Source organism: Natrix helvetica (assembly GCF_964273705.1).
Source record: "Natrix helvetica genome assembly, chromosome: Z".
NCBI classification, from domain to species: Eukaryota; Metazoa; Chordata; class Lepidosauria; order Squamata; family Natricidae; genus Natrix; species Natrix helvetica.
Window position 1 is genome coordinate 66126470 of NC_138554.1, and position 18729 is coordinate 66145198.

The 18729-nt window shown below is 34.6% G+C and overlaps 1 protein-coding gene across 2 annotated transcripts in view; it reads right to left on the reverse strand.

Annotated features, from left to right (window-relative positions):
* Positions 1 to 6222: 6222 nt before the first annotated feature.
* The window catches only part of RAMP3 (receptor activity modifying protein 3), a 63553-nt gene continuing 51046 nt past the window's right edge, over positions 6223 to 18729 (reverse strand). The window contains exons 4-5 of one of the 2 annotated variants that reach the window (XR_014173646.1): positions 6854 to 8781; positions 6223 to 6819 (exon numbers count right to left, since the gene is read on the reverse strand). Coding sequence is in view for 1 of the 2 variants with exons in the window: in XM_081933834.1 (XP_081789960.1) it covers positions 8526 to 8781 (256 nt within the window). In the remaining variant the exon portion in view is untranslated. Of the gene's footprint in view, positions 8782 to 18729 lie in introns of both variants that reach the window. The other variant, XM_081933834.1, reaches the window with a different exon arrangement.

The window sequence follows — 18729 nt, forward strand, 5'->3', positions numbered from 1 at the left end:
ATGCTCAAAAGGTTGGAAGACCACTCTATTACATGACAGACTCTGTGATTAGGAACAGAGATACACTCAAATTTCTCATTCAATTCATGAGTGGTTTCTAGCACCCCTCCCCTTTATTCTCAACCTGTATAGTATGACCAGAATGCTTTCATCAGAAAGTTATAAAAAGTGCAGATGTAAAGTTCAGTCACAGATGTAAAATCCCTCTGAACTCAATAAAATATTGACTACACACCAACTGAAGAGCAGAGGCACATTGTAATGCTTACTGTGGATTAATGGGAAGTGATAACCTTCCAACCTAGAGTTTCCAGGCTCTATATAAATATCAGATCTTGTCTGTATCCATCATGCTTGATAGGAGTTAAAAGCAAGCCTTATGGAAAAATGCTTGGAGATAAATACAGAAATATAGATTACACTGAGTTTTAACTGTATTTTCTGAAAATACTATTTGTGGAAGGTTCCTGTATTATTTAAAATATCATTGTCTCCAATTCAGGTTCATAACCTCTATTTCCCTTGAGCAATATTGACTTCCAAGGTACCCATTTCAAAGTTGTATTTCCTTTTCAGGAGACAGCCCTGGTGATTTATTGTGCTTTCGTAATCCAGAGTTTATTTAGGGAATCGGCATTTTGATTAATACATTCTTTAAATCATATAAATAAGGGGCTCAGCAAGCAGGGTGCACAGTGACCTTACTATCCACATGCAGGTTATTTCTCAAATATATATAAATCATTGTATGAGAACAGCAGAAAGTGCATATCTCTTTCCCTATAGTAACTGAAGTGTTAATTTAGTGGATTGAAATATTAAGAAGTATTTCTTTGATCGTAGGCAATAATTCACTCTCTGAATTCATTATGGTGGCTGCAAAGCATTTTTTTCTTTATTAGAAATCAAAGCTACTTTACCTGCATTTGCAGGAATTACAGGGAAATAATCATGAGGTACTTTTCATCTTCAGATTTTAGGAATGAAAAATGGAGGACAAAAAAGTATTCGCAAGAGAATACTCAGCAATCTTTTTATTTTACAATGGATGTGATATCATAATCATCCATGCCAAAATAAATTATTCTAGATTAAGCGCATAGTGCTTGGTGAATCTTAATTTTTTTATTGTTATCTCTGGAGTACACACTGACCATTCTGTTATATTTCAGGCACAGTTGTTGAAAATTTGGGACATAACTTCCTGTCATTGTATCCTTCCATCAATTGTATAAGAATCATAGCGGAAGCTCTCAAATAGAGCATAGTTTAAGAAACAAGGAACTCTTCGATCCAAAAAGCCACAATCTAGATCTTGCTTACACATGACACAGCACTTCCCCCCCTCCCTACTTTCCCCACTGGAATCTTTGGTGTCCAAAGAAAAAAAGGTGAATACTATTTAGCAATCACCCTGCTTCACATACAAAATGTGAGGAGGGATCCCCACCAAAAGGAACTAAAGATTTCTAGAAATCTAGATGAGGAAAAGCTATCTTGCTCATCCTTTTGAAAGTCAATGTCTTTTGGAAATTGGTTATTAATTGCTTTTCAGCTATTGGGAACCTTTATCAATGTTATAAAGCACAAGGTGAGTTTCCTTCAATCCTTAGCTAAGTACATTTTAAGGATTTCAAAAAAATTATTTTAGAATAAATAGCAAAAGAGTGGTTACAATTTTGTCTTTGGAAAGTTACAAATGGGCTAAGGATCCACATGGATTTGAAATAATATTTTAAAATTATGTAAAAATCCTTTCCAATGGCATGGTAGGAGAAGACTTTGAGGATAAAACACTGCAAGAAACCAAATGGAACTTATTAATTAATTAATTGTTTTATTAAAGAAGAACACTTAAATCTGATTTACTAATACAGAATGAAGCAAAATATCTTAATAGTGGACATATTGAAGCATATTTTTGAACAGCAAATCCATAAATTAGATAGATAGTACAGTTGAAAAATGTTATGAAATGGTAATTTTTTCCTGATAAGATTGAGATTTATCTGAAAGTGCATTTAAAAATGACACACTATGATATGGAAAAAGATGCCACACTGGGCATACAAAAAAAATTCTTTATCTTAATAAGGGATATACACATCACAAACCAAGAAAGAAATCTGAATAATATTCCTATTCCTTTGCAAAACACATTTGTTTAAGCTCTGAAAGATTTTGTGAAAAGACACGAAGAAAAAATTGAAAAGAAATCAAATTCTAGGATAAATGATTATAAAGATCAAGATTGTTAAAAGTAAAACATTTTTCTTTCTTTTTCTTTTCTGCACTTTCTATTCTTATCATTATCATTAAAAGTAAAAGATAATTGTCACAACCTAAATGTCCTTTAGTTGTAACTTGGTTTGTATATGCAAGAATATAGGTTATAATTTACCTTGTAAGATTATCAAATCTGAATTCCTGCTAAAAAACATAATGTCTGTTGGCTAGGCATAAAGACATTACAGTTGTTTAAAATCCTGTATGATTGCATAGATTCCTAATGTCTGTAGAAGATATGCAAAACAATAATCTTGTTTAAAGATTTTATGATCTAAATATAATTTCATCCTGTAGCTGAAACAGGATTTCTCTGCTGATGCACTTTCTGTTTCTGTCATTGACGTCATCAGCTGTACGCAAATGGGTGCCTATCCATCAACCTAGTGTAGGAGAGCACTCTTAGCTTCCACTGTCCTGCTTCTACAAGGCTGCGTAAAGTTGCCAGACAGGAGGCTTCATAATGGTCCTTGAACAATAATTTCTGTTTAGACTATATGCTGAAAGCATTTTACCATATTAGGAATATGTGCATATGCATATTGAAACAGGTTATTTTTTCGTTCAACTGATAGAAATTATTCCAATTGGTATGCACCAACAGTCTTAATCATTTTAAAATTTTTGCATAAGAAACTCCTGTATTGATAATCAGAATTATTATATATTAATGATTAGTTTATAAATGTGTGACATCATCAGAATGTTTGAGAAAATAATCCAGACAAGCAAATATTGTGGAAATCACTTTAATTCTAGAAAACATGGTTTTCCAGACCATGTATAAAAATATATTATATGAAGCATTTCTTTCCAAAATAATAATGCATAGTTATTGGTACTTATATATCTTATTATATATCTTATTATTATATATAAGTAATGCAAACTTCTATAGACATTTGCAAAGCAGCTGTTTTATACAATCTTTATAGTGACTCCCACATTACATATATGTTTCTTGTCTTCAGAATGTCACTTCTTTGGACATCTCAAAAAACCTTCATTTAAAATGCTACTGCTATGTTTTATTCCTGAAATTTTCTTTTTCTTTTCCATCAAATCACCCAAAGTTCTCTTTTATTATGGAAATCAACACCTCCAAAGAGAATTAACTAATGATATTGACAGAAATATTGACAAGAGACCACAAAGGAACAAGAGGCTTATAAGAGGGCATATAGGGAAACCTTTAAATGACTGCTATAAGGATTGAGCATACTCAGTAGCTATAAGTTGCTCAATGATGGTACGAGAATAATAGAACTGATCATTCAGTTCTATTATTGGTTTGAACAAAGAACAAGTATATTCCCCATTGCAATGTTTTGCTTCTAGTCCCATTCTTCTGAACAAGGAAGTTATCACAACTTTTAGGACAGTATTATATTTTCAGTGTTAAAGCCAAAATCCAGACAGTGGGAATCATTGATGGCTAAGCCAGGCTAAGCATATTTGAAAGCAAGTTAATGAATTAAATATCAGTGATCAAGGAAGGATGTTCAGAGCCTATACAGATGCTTACCACTCACAATGACAAAGAGAAATAAAATAAATTAAGTGAAAAAAGATTGAGGGTCATTTCTAAATTGGATTTTATATGTAATTTTGGCATTAATATTGAGATTTAACACACTCAAATCAGGAAGAGTTGTTAGATGTAATTTATTTAAACTATAGAATTCATAAAAGCTAGATTTTATTCTGGATACATCTAATAGTGTAAAAACATTTTCTTCATCATATATTTTTGTAACACAATTGGTTTCATAAGGATTGCATTGGGAGTTGATACATCTGCAAGCTACATGTATAGTATTATATAGAATTGAAGTTCTACATAAGATCTCTAAAGAATATTAACTCTTAAAATATGCTGTTACAGAAGAACCAGAAAAAGGCGTTATCCACCACATGGATTGAGTAATTCTTTTTTTTTTAAAACAAAATTTTATTGGTTTTTTTAAAAAAATATACAAGGAAAGGGGTAGTGGATGAAGTACAAATTTTGACAGTTACATTATGCAGGAGATGGCCCTCCCCCCATCATAACTTTCATTTATTAATACATTAGATTGTTGTTACTTATTAGTATTTTGTCAGCATATAAACTTTTATCTTAGAATAATTTCAATCATTTTATATCAAACAGATTTTCAAGTACATTTTTGTGATCTGAGTTTTCTCAATGTTGCCTCTTCTCCTCCCCCCAGCAGAGCTCCGGCACCTCCCGTGTCCTGTATGTCCGGTGTAGTGTCATCAGGCTAATCTAGGAGGACTTAATTTTTTTCCATGAAGGTCTCAGCCTCAGTAGTTGTATTAATTCTAACTCTTGTGTCCTCCCAGAATATTAGCATACCTTCTGGAAAAAGCCATCTAAACCACACCCCTTTCTGGTATAATTTCTTCGCTAAATGCGAATAGTTTTTTCTTTTATCTCTAACTTTCTTTGGGATCTGTTTCAGAATGGCTATTTCTCTATCCTTGTATTTTAATGCTTGTCCCCTTTGTGCACTCAGAATCTCGTCTCTTGTGGTCTTTCTGAGAAATTTAATGTGTACCTCCCTTGGAACGTTGTGTGTTCTGGCATATGCTGAGTTTACTCTATAAACCAGGTCCATGTCCCACCCCATCTGTTGTCTGTCTTTTTTAGTATATTCAGCCAATAAATTAGTCATAATATCCCTCAAATCTTCATCATCAGCCTCAATTACATTTTGAAATCTAAGGAAAAAAGACATCCGTTCAAATTCCGTTTTTATCTGGTGGTTCTCAAGTTCTTGATTTCCTTTCTGCACTCCCTTCACCTCTCTCCTCATCTCAGCCGTCCCTTCCTCCAAAAGTTCCAGTCTCTGTGAGTTTTGGATCACACGATCTTTATTCTCTCTGAGCTGCTCGTTCATTTCTTTCAATTGGTTTTTTAAGTCCTCCTGCCCCTTTAAGAGTTGTTCAAACATCTGTTGAAAGTCCACCTCAGAAGGCTTAGGCTGGAACAAAGAAGTTAGTGTCTGTTGTCCGCTGGGGCTGGACGTTGAAGATGTTGGGGCGGAGCCCGCAAATCCCGGCTTCCCCGGTGGTGGTCTTTTAGGTGGCATTGTAGTAATCAAAGCTCAGAGATGGAGATGTCAGTACAGAGAAGAAACAACTGGGAAGGGGTTAGCCGAGAGAGATCGCGAGGCAGGGAGCCCAGGCGGATAGGGACCTAGGCAATAAAGCAATAAAATCCTTTGTTCCAAGTCCAGGGTAAAGTGTAACACGAGATTTCTCTGAGTGTCATGGAGACAAAGACAAAAAGCCTGCAATTTCTGTGGGTGGAGTCAAATTTCAAAGTACATGAAGACAACGGAAGTGTGCCATCTTGCCCTGCCAGCTCCGGGATCCGAAGGCAAAAGTTTTCAAAGTTTTCAAAAGAAACAGATCATCACCTCATTTTCACAATTGCAGTAGAGGAAATCTGCTGTTTGCTATGAGGGTGATTCCATTCCAGGGCTTCCCCCCCTCCTCTTCTGGGGGCAGGGAGCAAAACAGTTTAAGCCGCTTGTCCAAGGGGGGGGGGAATCCCCCTCCCTCCAATCACACTTCCCAGACACAAGTTGAAAGTTTTTCTAAAAGGCTGACAGTTTTTTTTTCCTTCACTCATTAAAGGGAATGGGGGGAATCTCCATCTCACCGCATTGCAACTGCGTCCTTCGAATCTTGAATTTCATCCAGCTGCCTCAACGCGAAGACGCCGCGGCGCCTCCCCTCTTGCCTCCCGGTGCCTAGGAGCCCCCCCGGCTGCCGCCAACAAAGGGGATCCCCCGCTACGCCGCCCCCTCAGCAGGAGCCCCTCCAGGGCGTCCTGTGCCCCCCCGATCAAAGGGGAGCCCACCAGGAGTGCGCGGGGCGAGCAAAACCTGCCCGTCGCATACCGCAGCCGGAACCGGAAGCCATGGATTGAGTAATTCTTTCTGAAAGGATCTACTGTATATTATCATATCATATCACTTTACTTTATTACAATATATGCCAAGTATTCCAGAGTCAAGATTATCAAAAGTACCTCCTTGCTCATTGAGTAAATCATGTGAACTTGGAGATCTGCTTTATTCAGAGGAGCAAATCAGAATCCTTAATCTGATATTTGTGGAAGTGGTAAATTTCATGTTTGATATGTTTTGTCAAAATATGTTTTAATATAACAAAAATACAAAGTGATTATAGATCTTTAAAATTCACTTGGGCTAATCTCTGTTTTATTATAACTTTTGGATGATTTAGTAGAACATTTCTTAAACAGCTTGTTAACTCAAGAACAAAAGTTATTTCTACAACTACGTGAAAATATTTATTATGCAGCCTATATCACGATGTTCATTGAGGACAGCAAGAATCATCAAACAAATAAAAATATTTTGGGGGAAGCAGGTTTTACTATCCTGTTGTATCATAATTTTAATATAGTTTTAATATTACTGAAAGCTGACAACAGCCAAAATATCATCTGGCTACTTCAACAAATGAATGAAAACATGACTAACAGGCTACAGAGAGCTCCATCCATAGTTTATCATTCGTTAAGAACAACAGAATCTGATTTGTCCCTTAAACTGAGCCAGATATACTCAACAAATCAGATGGTGTCTGGATATGTAGGTTGTGGAATCTCTAGTTATATAATAAAATTTGTCTTCCAACATTGCTTTAAATTAATGCAGTGCAGTCTAAGGTTAAACATATCAGAAGAACCATTTGAGCTGAAAAAGGAGATAATAGTAAGCCTGCACTTAACAGGATGTACCAGCTGATTGATAACAGTTCCACTATTCTAATTTGGCAAGTTAAAAATCATGTGCATATATAAATCCCACTGAAGACAGATTGCAAGGTAACATTTGGTGACCTATACGCCATCTCATTTTTTTAAATAAAACATCTATGGTAATTGATAAGAATCAGGTGGTATATTAATAACATTGAATTGAAGTTCTTGGTCCCCAAAATAATGGATATTTCTATGAATATCAGATCATTGGTAAGCTGTTTTAGTATTATTTAATTATGCAGGTAACAAACAAAATATTTCTAATTGTGGATGTTAACACTGTTATATAATGTAATTTTGATGTTACAGAAGACTTCTGATTAGCAAATCTGAGATTTTCTATAAGAATATAAGTTATTTGTTCTGTACATTTGACTGGAGGTATAGCTTCTGAAAAAGTCTAAGATATTTGCTAACCCAAACTCATTTCTTCTATATATGCAAGTCTGTGTGGAAATTCAAAACATCTAACATATAAATTGTATTTAAATATGCAAAATCTGAAATGCATCAGTATTAATGTGATTGCCATATTTTTTTCTTATGCAATCTGACCATTTAAAGCACATCAGACATAAATAAAAAAACACTAAGGAAGAAGGAAGGAAAATTGTCTTAAAATTACCAGTTTAAAAACACAGAAAGAGACAAATATAAGAGTTTCTTTGACACTTGAATACATTTCTAGCTGACCAATTTCCTCTCATTCTCTTTGCAGCTTTGTAAAAGAAAACTACATATCCTTTCAAGAAACCATTCTGTAGATTTCCAGTCCAGGATGCAAACATGCAAGGACATGTTTCTTATTTACTAATTCATAGAGGAGCCAGCATAATTGTGACAATTCTCTGATCATTCATTATTCACAGTGTTTCACTTTCTTTTGCTGCACATGTATGCACATGTTATATGTCTTTGTCAAGGACAGTCTATTTAAATCCCAAAATTCATACTTAAATATCCTTGATTTTCACAATTAATTCCAAAGAGCTCTTACCATAAATATAATTGTTCAGTACACATGTGCATACATTTCAAATCTATAGTCCACATATAGTATCGTCTTTAAAAAGAAGTTGAACAGTTGAGATTCATTCTTAAGTTTAAAAGCCACAAACTTCCATTGTATATAGTACATTCAGATATTGTTTTCAGTTTCTATTCATTACAGAGTTATGGTCATGAGCTATAATTTTTATCAGAACAATGTTTATACTGCTGGAGAAATAATGTTTATAGTAGATATATGTAGCTACAGAAGAATGTAGATTCTACTTGCCAAAATTGTCTTTATATGTATGTCTTTATATGTATGTGTCTCTGTATGTGTATACACATACAAACACACATACATGTGCATGTAGATATACAGTACATATAATGTTTCGACTCCATTCTCAATAAAAGAAAGAACAATATTGTGATGAATGCTGAGTTATACCAAAATATCATTTCTTTTGCTACACCATACCACTAAACCAACCATGGCAACTGTTAGAAGAATTGGAATGAAAATCAAAGGAACCAGAATTTTATCCGGAGGATCTTCCCAATGCACTTTATCTGAGGTACAGTTTGTAAAGAATTGTCTATGGATTCCAGTGATGAAGCCTTCAGCTAGTGGGTTTGGCCAAATGCACTTTGCTGTTGTAACCTTGTGTTCTGTACATAGAATAAAGTTGTTGTAATACCTGAAAAAAAAATATGAAAATAAGAAATACATTCTCAAAACATTGCTGAGAATTATTATTTTTCTTTCCTTCTAATTTAATGTACACCTAGTTCAACAAGTTTTAACATCAAAGATTCTGCTTCCAAAATATAAGTCGCAGTAGCTATTTACAGGTTGTCCTTGATAAATGACCCTAAAAAGATGCAGTACTTTTTATTAGTAGTCCTTGAATAATGACCCTAATAGGAACTGCTAAGCAAAGCAATCATTAAGCAGGAAGTTACACTGCAACTGTGCTCTCTGTCTGGAAAGAGATCAGAGTAGTCAATTTCACACCTTTTCAGCATCCCTCAGTACCATGATCACCATTACAATCAATATGATGTAGTTGGATTGGGAATTGCAAGGGTGTTATTCTTCTTCTTGTGCCATATCCATCATTGGACATTGACGATCATGTTGGCGATCCTATTTTTATTAACAACCGTATGAAAAAGTGCTGCTGAGTTTTGTCCAAATCAGTCCCTTACATTTTGAAGCCATGTTCTTCTTCTGCCTGGATCTCATTTGCCTTCAATCTTTCCCTGGAGGATTAGGTGAAAGTATGCTGTATTTTTCCAGGTGTCTCATCACATGTCAAAAATATTCTAACTTTTGCTTTTTAATGGTTTTGATGATTTGCCTTGGCTTTCCAGCTTGTTTTTTTTAAAAAAAAAAAACATCATGAGCTTACATTGCAATATAAAAATGGAGGAGAGATATGTAGAGCTAAATTTAATTAGAGTAGACCAATCGAAATATATTTTAATAAATATATTTTAAATATGACCAATACAGAATGGAAACCAGAGCAACTAAACATGAAAAAATGGAATCCATTTCAATAGAAGTGTTAATGAACATATTACATTAGAATTTGCTCAGTGTTTCAAAAATGATGAAAACTTCCCCTTTGATCCTTGCTTGGCCACAATCAGAGTAAGTTCATATACTATGCTAAGCTACAACAGGGTTTATTTGATTCTGGTTTAATTTGTTGTATGAACCCAATTATTTTAATCTAGACAACTGATTATGCAATAAAACACAGTTAAAGGAAGAAGCATGAATTCAATATTACCTCTTTCAGTATGAGTAGCGTTTAATATTATGTCTAATGAAAAATAAGGATGTAGACAAATATAAACTTTTCTTATGTATTTGAAGCTCAGAGGACTTAATATTCTGGTAGCAATTCACTGAGGCATAGAGATTTTATAAAACATAAAAAAACTAAATGAATTATCTCAATTTCTTTTCGGGAAGGCCCCTGCCCCCCACATCTGAATATAACATTGATTAAAATCTTCACCAGAACAGAGAGGACACTCTAAAAAATCATGCCACCTATTTCATAACCCCTTCTTTTAGCTTCACACCATATTTTTGGAGTATAAAGTGCACGAGAATATAAGACCTTCACACAGTTTTTGGAGAGGAAATTGGGGGGGGGTGATTCTGCCTAACAGGTATTCATCTGTCTAGCGTCCTTATTCTGGTCAACTTCAGCACATTAAATTTTCTGGTTTTGAGCATGCATGCTTTTATCCCCTTGACTATGTATTCCAAGTGAGGCCACACTGATTAACAATCACTTACAATCATTCCAACAATCATTATTGAGGCCAAATGAGAAGTCTATTTGGACCAAAAAGAGTACAGTTTCCTATCTAAACTCTATCTGAGATCATCAACCAGCATGATCAATGCTATTTCTATTCTACAAACTTGGAGCAGTAATACTAGCACATTATCTGCTCCACAGAAAAGTTGAAGGGCATACATAAATGAGAAGATAGCCACAATTTGCAAAATAATGTGTTGCATTGGAAAAAGTAGATTTTCTATTCCTTGAGAAATTGTTTTTGAAGCACGGACTCCATTTTGTTTCGTCTCTACTCTTCCAAGCCTCACTTAGATGTACCAGTATCCAAAGGGGTGAGTATGCAAAAGTAAAAATATTTGAAGCTTTTTTTTCAGCCCTAATGAGGTGCTAACGAGTGAAGTGATCTTCCATGCTTTGCCTGCTTTTTTTCATTGCTGCTCCCTCCGATGATCAGCTGTGCTTTAGAAGCTTTTTTTCAGCCCCAATGAGGTGCTAACATTGGAGGGAGCAGCAATGAGAAAAGCAGGCAAAGCACAGATATCACCACTCGTTAGCGCTTCATTAGGGCTGAAAAAAAAGCTTTGAAAAAGCTACATTTGGAAGATGCACCCAAATTTTCAGCCTCTTTTAATGGGGGGGGGGAGTGTGTTTTATAATCCGAAAAATATAGTACATTTTTTCTATTTGTGAAATAGATATTTCATCACTTTTCATGTCATTCACTATTTTTAATAGAGGTTTGCCATATATTTTTTTATTTATTTATTCATTTTATAGAGCCACCCACCTCAATTCCTGTTGACTCTGGATGAAAGAACTGTGTTCCAACTGCCAGTTGCCTTATATTAACACGCTCTGAACAATTCACTAGATGCTTGGATTTAGTCTATGGCATGCATAATTGTAGAACTGTTCAAAAGGTTTAACTTTAAATTATATGTGTGGATCTGTTTCTAAAACCTAAATGTGAAATAAAGCACTTTAGGAATTCACTTAGGAGGAGTTGCTAAAATCAACATTTTTCAGAAAAATCCCCATTTGCTTTCTAATAATAGAATATCATTGTTACTGACTGTGATTGTGGAACCATCTTTGCTCACCATGTTACATTTACTGTAACTCTTTCAAGGACCAAATACTAGTGCTAGTATGTATACCAGTGTCACAATTCCCAAAAAGGTTTTGTCACGTATCTCATTTCTTCCACTCTTTCATTTCCATACCCAATTTAAAGACTTATTGCTCATAACAAAAAGGAGACAGTAAATATCTTAATGTATAGCACCTATCATGCTAAGTATCTTCTAATTTAAATTTTGCAATTGGAAAGCAATTTATTAAATATTGTAGCAAATATAAGAACTATGAACTAGAAATGCATAACAGAAAAATATTCATTATATTGCTGTAGCCACACATATTTGAATGAGAAGATCCTTTTTTGTGCCTTTAGAAATTAGATTATTTACTACTTGACTCCTATTGAGTCATCATTTCAGATATATTTCTTATCTAAGCAGAGAAACAGAATGACCACAGATGGGCAAAAAAAAAAAAAACTGGAATAAGAGCAATGTCTGACTATTTGCCAGCTTCACCATTGAATTTCCTTGTGGGAACTTGGCAGGGAACATCAGAAATATTCCTTCCTTTCATTAACAGAGGAATAGAACCAAGATCGCCTGAAGTGTTAGTACCATTTTATAATCCCTTTGCAAGACCATACTTGAAATATTGCATCTAGTTTTGGTCACTACAATGTAAAAATGATATTGAAAAAGTGCAGAGAATAGCAAGTAAGATAATTAGGGTGTTTGGGGCTAAAATATATGAAGAATTGTTGCAGGAATTGGGTGTGCCTTGTTTAATGAAAAAAAGAACTAGGGATGACATGATAGTAGTGTTTCAACATCTAAGGGGATGCCACAAAGAAGACGGGTTAACTTATTCTCCAAATCACTTGAAGCCAGGATAAGAAATAATGGATGGAAACTAATCCAGGAGAACCAACCTAGAACTAAGGAGAAATTTATTGATAATTAGAACAATTACTCTGTGGGATGACTTGTCTCCAGAAGTTGTGGGTGCTCCAGCACTGGAGGTTTTTAAAAGAGATTGGACAGCCATTTGACTGAAACGGTATATGGTTTCATACTTGAGCAGGGAGTTGGACTAGAAGATTACCAAGGTCTCTTCCAATTCCGTTATTCTGTTATTCAATTTAACTGTTAAAAAGCCAAATAATTTTATGCTTATAATATTTACATTTTAAATTGAAATTAACATTTATAGTTTTTTTCTTTCAATTCTTCATTTTCAGTACTTCAAGCTGTCTGAATAATAGAATGTTGATCATCTTTAATTATATGTGGTTCATATACATATCACTGTACTGAAATAAAGCTCATTCCTATTACAGACTGTTTAAAGTTCTTTCTCTACTGATAGCAGCTCCTAGGTTTCCTTTTCTGCTCACACACAAGAACGATTATTTCTTTTTCTATTTGTGAGCCCATAGACATGACTTGAAAATCTTCGTCATCCTCCTCTTTACTTTTTTTACTTTTCTGGATATTTCACTTTTATTAAATTTGCTTTGCCTACCTATTCCTATCTACCTATCTAAATATATCTAAAGATAGAGATATATGCTATGTATAAAAGGTACCCTAAACTATCTAAATAAAAATACCTTTCTACTCCAATAAGAGAAGCAAGACTTCTTTTTCTGTTTGTTACATTATAGCTTGATTTGAAAATCCATTCATTCTCTTAATTTATTTTGTAAGATTAAGCATACACATATATTCTTGGAAAAAGTCTTACATTATTTTAGCAGGAAGAAAATCAGCTCCTTCATAAAGTATGGTAGATTTGTCCAAACGTTGGTAATTAGTAGTTGTTTATTCCCTTATTTCTTTCTTATTTAGAGTCATTTACAAACTTGCCCTTGGGCTTCCATATTTTTGCTATCTAATTAATTTTATATTATTCCCCTGTATTGCTTGTGGCTTAATTAAGCCCATTGGTATATTAGAACAGGACACTGTGATGTTGTCACAGATATTCTTTAATCTCTACCTATTCACCACAAACTTGACATAAAACTCAACAAAAGATGTATGTAATACTTTGTTTTTCTTTTTGACACAATGTTTACATTCCTTGTATCCTTGCAGGTGTAAATCAGGAAGGATATACTGAGACAATTAAAATGTTAACATTGGATTGTTCAAAAATCTTAAAACATTACTTATTGTAATACTGTTGACAGAATTATCACCAGCAGATTGTCAAACACTTTTCTTTGGTTATAAATATCTGTACTGTTAGCATCTGTGTTTGTACAGAGAAGTGAACAAAGCAGATGTATTTCTAACAAAGGTCTAATTGTTTTGCAGAACAGTTTTTCAAAAACATTTTTTCAGTGATACTGCTCTACATGTATTTGGGATGATGTAAGAATATTTATATTTCCAACTTTAAATTAAGAATGAAAATGTATGATTTTCTCCCTTTCCTACAAAATTGTTTTCTGCTTGTGGGCAAAAAACATAACATGAAATCTATTTCCTAACCAGTCTTAATGTATGCTTAATGGGAAATTGGGCATGAGAATAATGAAAAGTCATGGTGTAGTGATTAAGATATCAGGCTAGAAACTGGGACAGTGGGAATTCTAATCCTGTTTTGGGCATAAAGCAGCTGGGTGACTTTGGACTAGTCTCTTTCTCTCAGCCCTAGAAAGGATAAATGTAAACCGCTTCGGGAGGTGGGGGGACTTTTTCACAAGAACTTGCTAAGAAAACAGCTTGTTCAGGAAATCTCTGAGAATCAGACACAGCTGAAAAGAACAATAATAAAAACAAAAAATAAACAAGTCGTTTTTGCTGAGATTAAAATACAGAAACTGCTTCAAAATACAGCTACCAAATGGTGAGAAGGGCCAAAGAAAAAATATTTTGCAAGCCAAGTCTAATCACAGCTTGTTTCTTTGCATTTTATTTATCATTGTTCTACACATATCAGAATTTATGTTACTTATGATAATGTATTAATACTTTTATTTTTTGCACTATTTATTTGTAAAACGAAATACAAGATATAAAGTTTATATTCAAAATTTATATCACTAGAATGAAAACACCTTTGAGAAATAGTATTCATAGTCCTTGACTTACAAGCATTTGTTTAGCCTTAGTTCAAAACTACAATGGCACTGAAAAAAGTGACTTACAAATGCTCCTCATACTTACAACTGTCATAGCTTCCCCATGATTATATAAGAATTCAAGCACTTGATAACCAACATGTACTTACAATTATTGCAGCATCCCAGGGTCACACGATTGCCATTTGCAATCTTCCCAGTTATCTTCCAGCAAGCAAAGTCATTGGAGGAAACCAGACACACCTGTCTGATTCACTTAACAACTGCAATGATTTGATTAACAACCATGGCAAAAGTCAAAAAAATTGGCACAATTCACTTAACCATCTTGCTTCACAAAAGAAATTCTGGTCCCAATTGTGATTCTAAGTTGAGGACTACCTGTAGACTAATTAAGAATACTAGTAGGATGCTCAGTTGTGATCTTCGTTAGCTTTTACTAGTATAATATCTGCCACAGGAAAACAAATGGAGGAAATCAGTTATTGTCTCTTCCAGTTTTTGGGAGACAAGTTAAATATAGATATACTGTAATAATTTTCAAACTTTAAAAAATGTGAGAAATTAGTTTGCCACATTACCTGGGGTACAATTTTTTTTATTTGCTACACACTAGTGGTCAGCCAGGTTTGCTGCTCAGGTGTGGCTGGCTATAGAGACATTTTTCTATCTGATTTTAATATCAAGGCAAGAGTCTTAAAAACAGTAGTGGTTACTTTAAGCGTCACATTAACACATTAAGTATTTGACACAAAGCAGCTGCATTTTTCTACAGGCATCGAAATCTGAAAATACATCTGTTTTAGAAAAGGGCTGCACTTTTGAAAATTGTTGAAGCAGACTTTCCAAATAAATTTCAAAGCATGCACAGCAAGATTATTGTTTTTTTTTTTCTTGGAGAGAGTTAGGCTTCCAATGGATTTCACAAAGAAGAAGGGAAAAAAACCCTGTAGTGTGAAAATTAGCATTAGCTAATTTTCTTTAGGTGTTAGCACTTTTCTGATCCCACAAACCTCTCTCTTACAGAATACCTTGTCCTTCCATTTTTGCAAAAATTACTCTGTTGTTTAATCCTATGTTAACACTTTAGAAACCAATTTAAAAGGGTTCACTTCCTTGAAACTGGATTACATTAAATATTAGAGCAGAATTAAGTTGTTCTGTATAAAAGAGCAATTTAGAATCTGGACATCCTTAGAAGAAGAAGTGATTTAACTGTACTTTTATTTTTCCTCTGGGATTTCCTCTTAAAAATCAGATTACATTGTTTATTACTCAGATTACTTCTGGCTGAAGAATTAGTTTTATGTGGGAGTTATACGTACATAATCATGTAATACAAAAATTGTTTTAGAAAGTTATGATGAGCTACAACATTCATCTGTATTAATAACTGCATGGTGTTTTTACTGTATTGTCTTCATGCCAGAATCTTGTTAAGTGCTGTGAAATAAGGAAAAACAAAATGAGATAACCAAGTCCTCCTTAGGAAACAAGATTGTTAATTGCAACTTGAAAATGTGTTTGGTTGGCTGTCATCTCTCTGATTTTATACAGATTAAATGTTTTTAATTTTTAATTAATTCGTTGCTTTTAGCCCTTCCCTAGTCCTAATCACTTCTGTGTCATTATTAGTTTTGTTCCCAAATCATGTGTACTGCTATAATTTATTCCCAAAATATGGTAATTTATGAGGCAATCCTAGTTTTAGGATTTTACTTAGCCACAGGGTATCTTTGGCTTGATCATTATCATTACAAGATGTGTGTGCATGCACACGCACAAGCAATATGTGTGTGCACATTTGCATGTGCATACATATCAAGTCAGTGTTGATTCCTGGCAACTATCTGTCCTGCAGTTCTTTTTAACAAGATTCTATTAGGCCATTGCCTGCTTTCCAGGACTAACAGAGAATGACTAGCTCAAAGTTACCCAGTGAGCTTTGTATCTAAGAGGGAGACAACAATTCAATCTCCTGACTTCAAGTCTGGTGCCTTAACTACTATACTAGACTAGCTCTAAGGATAAAAAAAAAAGATGGGGAATACAAAAAATATTCCCAGGAAGACTGTGGTCTAGTGATAATTTGTATTATAATGGCAGAGAAAGAAAGGAGAATGAAAGGCACAAATCATTCCTCTTTTTGCTTCTTTTGCTGAGATGCTTCAATTCATTTCAGCATCTTAACATCTTATTCTGTCCTCTGAGCTGGTCCCATGGAGACAGTCATTATATCTCTCTAATGCTATTACTTAAGCAGCTTTATTTTAGTTTGAAAATGCATAGGAGACAAACAACACTCCTCAACTGAGTATCTCTTTTTTCCACAGATTAAATTGCCTCTTTAAAAATTAGCTATTTCATGTTTTCTGTAATAAAGATATGAAAAGAAATACAACATAGCAGCCTTCCCCAACTTTGCAGTTTGGCGGTCCACCTGAGTGGGAAAGGGGAACTGGCCTGCGCAAGCAGCAAGCTGATGAACATGCAGTCCTTGCATGAGTGGTGGGCCAGACCGTATGTGTTCAGCTCGCCTGGCACAAGTAGTCAGCCGACATGTGCACATAAATGCCTGCCAGCCCACCTTTCATGCAAGTTGAACTGCATGCATGCACAGGCACACTCCGACCAGCCATTCACATGGCTCAATTCCAAATAGGCCACAGCCCAGTAGTGGGTTGCAGTCTGGGGTTGGTGATGCCTGTAATAGAGAGAGGAATATTTAATTAAATTAAACTTTTAAAATGTATGGTATCAATTGAGTATCTTTGGAGAACACAGAGCTGAAACAATTTTCTATATCATTGTTTCCAGCTTTTGGCTCAGTGTAGCAATCAGATGAGATGTATGAAACATAAACCACCAAGATCCCAAGGGGTCAGCAGCTATTTGTTTGATGTATGAGAAACTTTCATTTATATATTTTCTTAAGTTAGGCCATCTAAATTTCCCGTTCTGGCAATATGGGTAAAAATGTGGGTTTTTTTTTTTTTTAAAGTATGTAGTATTTAAAAAGCCTACTTTTAAAAAATGGAAAATATAAGTTTCCCATCCCTGCTCACAGTACTCTTATTGCAGTTGCTTTTATGCAGTGAAGACTGAGGTAGTGATGATACCCTTTACATCATGGTGCTTTTGAAATCTCTTCCCTTTTCTTTGTTTTTTGTGGGGAGTAACATTAAATAGAAGGCATGGGCAATTTTTGCAATGGAAGAAGAAGATGGTACCTCTACTGTCAGCACAACTGAACTAGGAAGTGAGAAAATGCAGTTTAGAGCTTCCTCAGAATTAACTGATATTTCATAATGTCTCTGCTCAAATTTTCATATAATTTAAAGAAAAAAAGTTATCAAAAAAGGAAAGATGACTGATAGTAGATGATCAAGGTATTTATTAAATGGTTGCCATTAAAGAAATGGCAAATATGGCTAAAGGTCCATTCTCAGATATTAGACTTCTCTAGGTTTTGGCCAACCAACATGCTTCTCTTCTACAATTTCTTTCAACCACAATGAGAAATCAAAATTTGCATTTAAATGATAAAACTAGACTTGTAAGAATTTGCTTTTATTACGCTTACTCAAATGCATGTACCAGAAATCTTTGCAATAGTTCCTAAAATCTCAAATGCTTTTTAAAATTTACATTTATTACTCAGAAGTATCATGAAGAGATTTAATGATGACTTGTGTCAATACACTAGTGAGACACTTCTTTTACTACCTCCTCAGGAAATAGAATGAGCTGAATCTAAACGAGATAAAAATACTTTGCTGTGAAATATTATAATTTTGGGAATGTGAAAATCCTTCACATCTGGATATATAGTAGTCACTTTTATCCAGTGGTGGGCTGCTGCCGGTTCGGACCGGTTCGAGCGAACTGGTAATTGCGACCTATGGGTGGCTCTGCCCACCCACCTGGCGCAATCTTGTCCTAGTTGCGCGAGAGAATTGTCATGTTTATTGATACCACACAGATGTGGACGGCTCACACGAGCAAATTGCAATGTTTTTTGATGCTGCATGCACACATTTCCAGTGCTGGGTGAACTAGTTGTTACAGTATGTGATGCCCAACTCTGCTTTTATACAAAGAAATAGTTTGGGAATGTTTGGGAATTCAAATATGGCTTTCATTTTGAGATA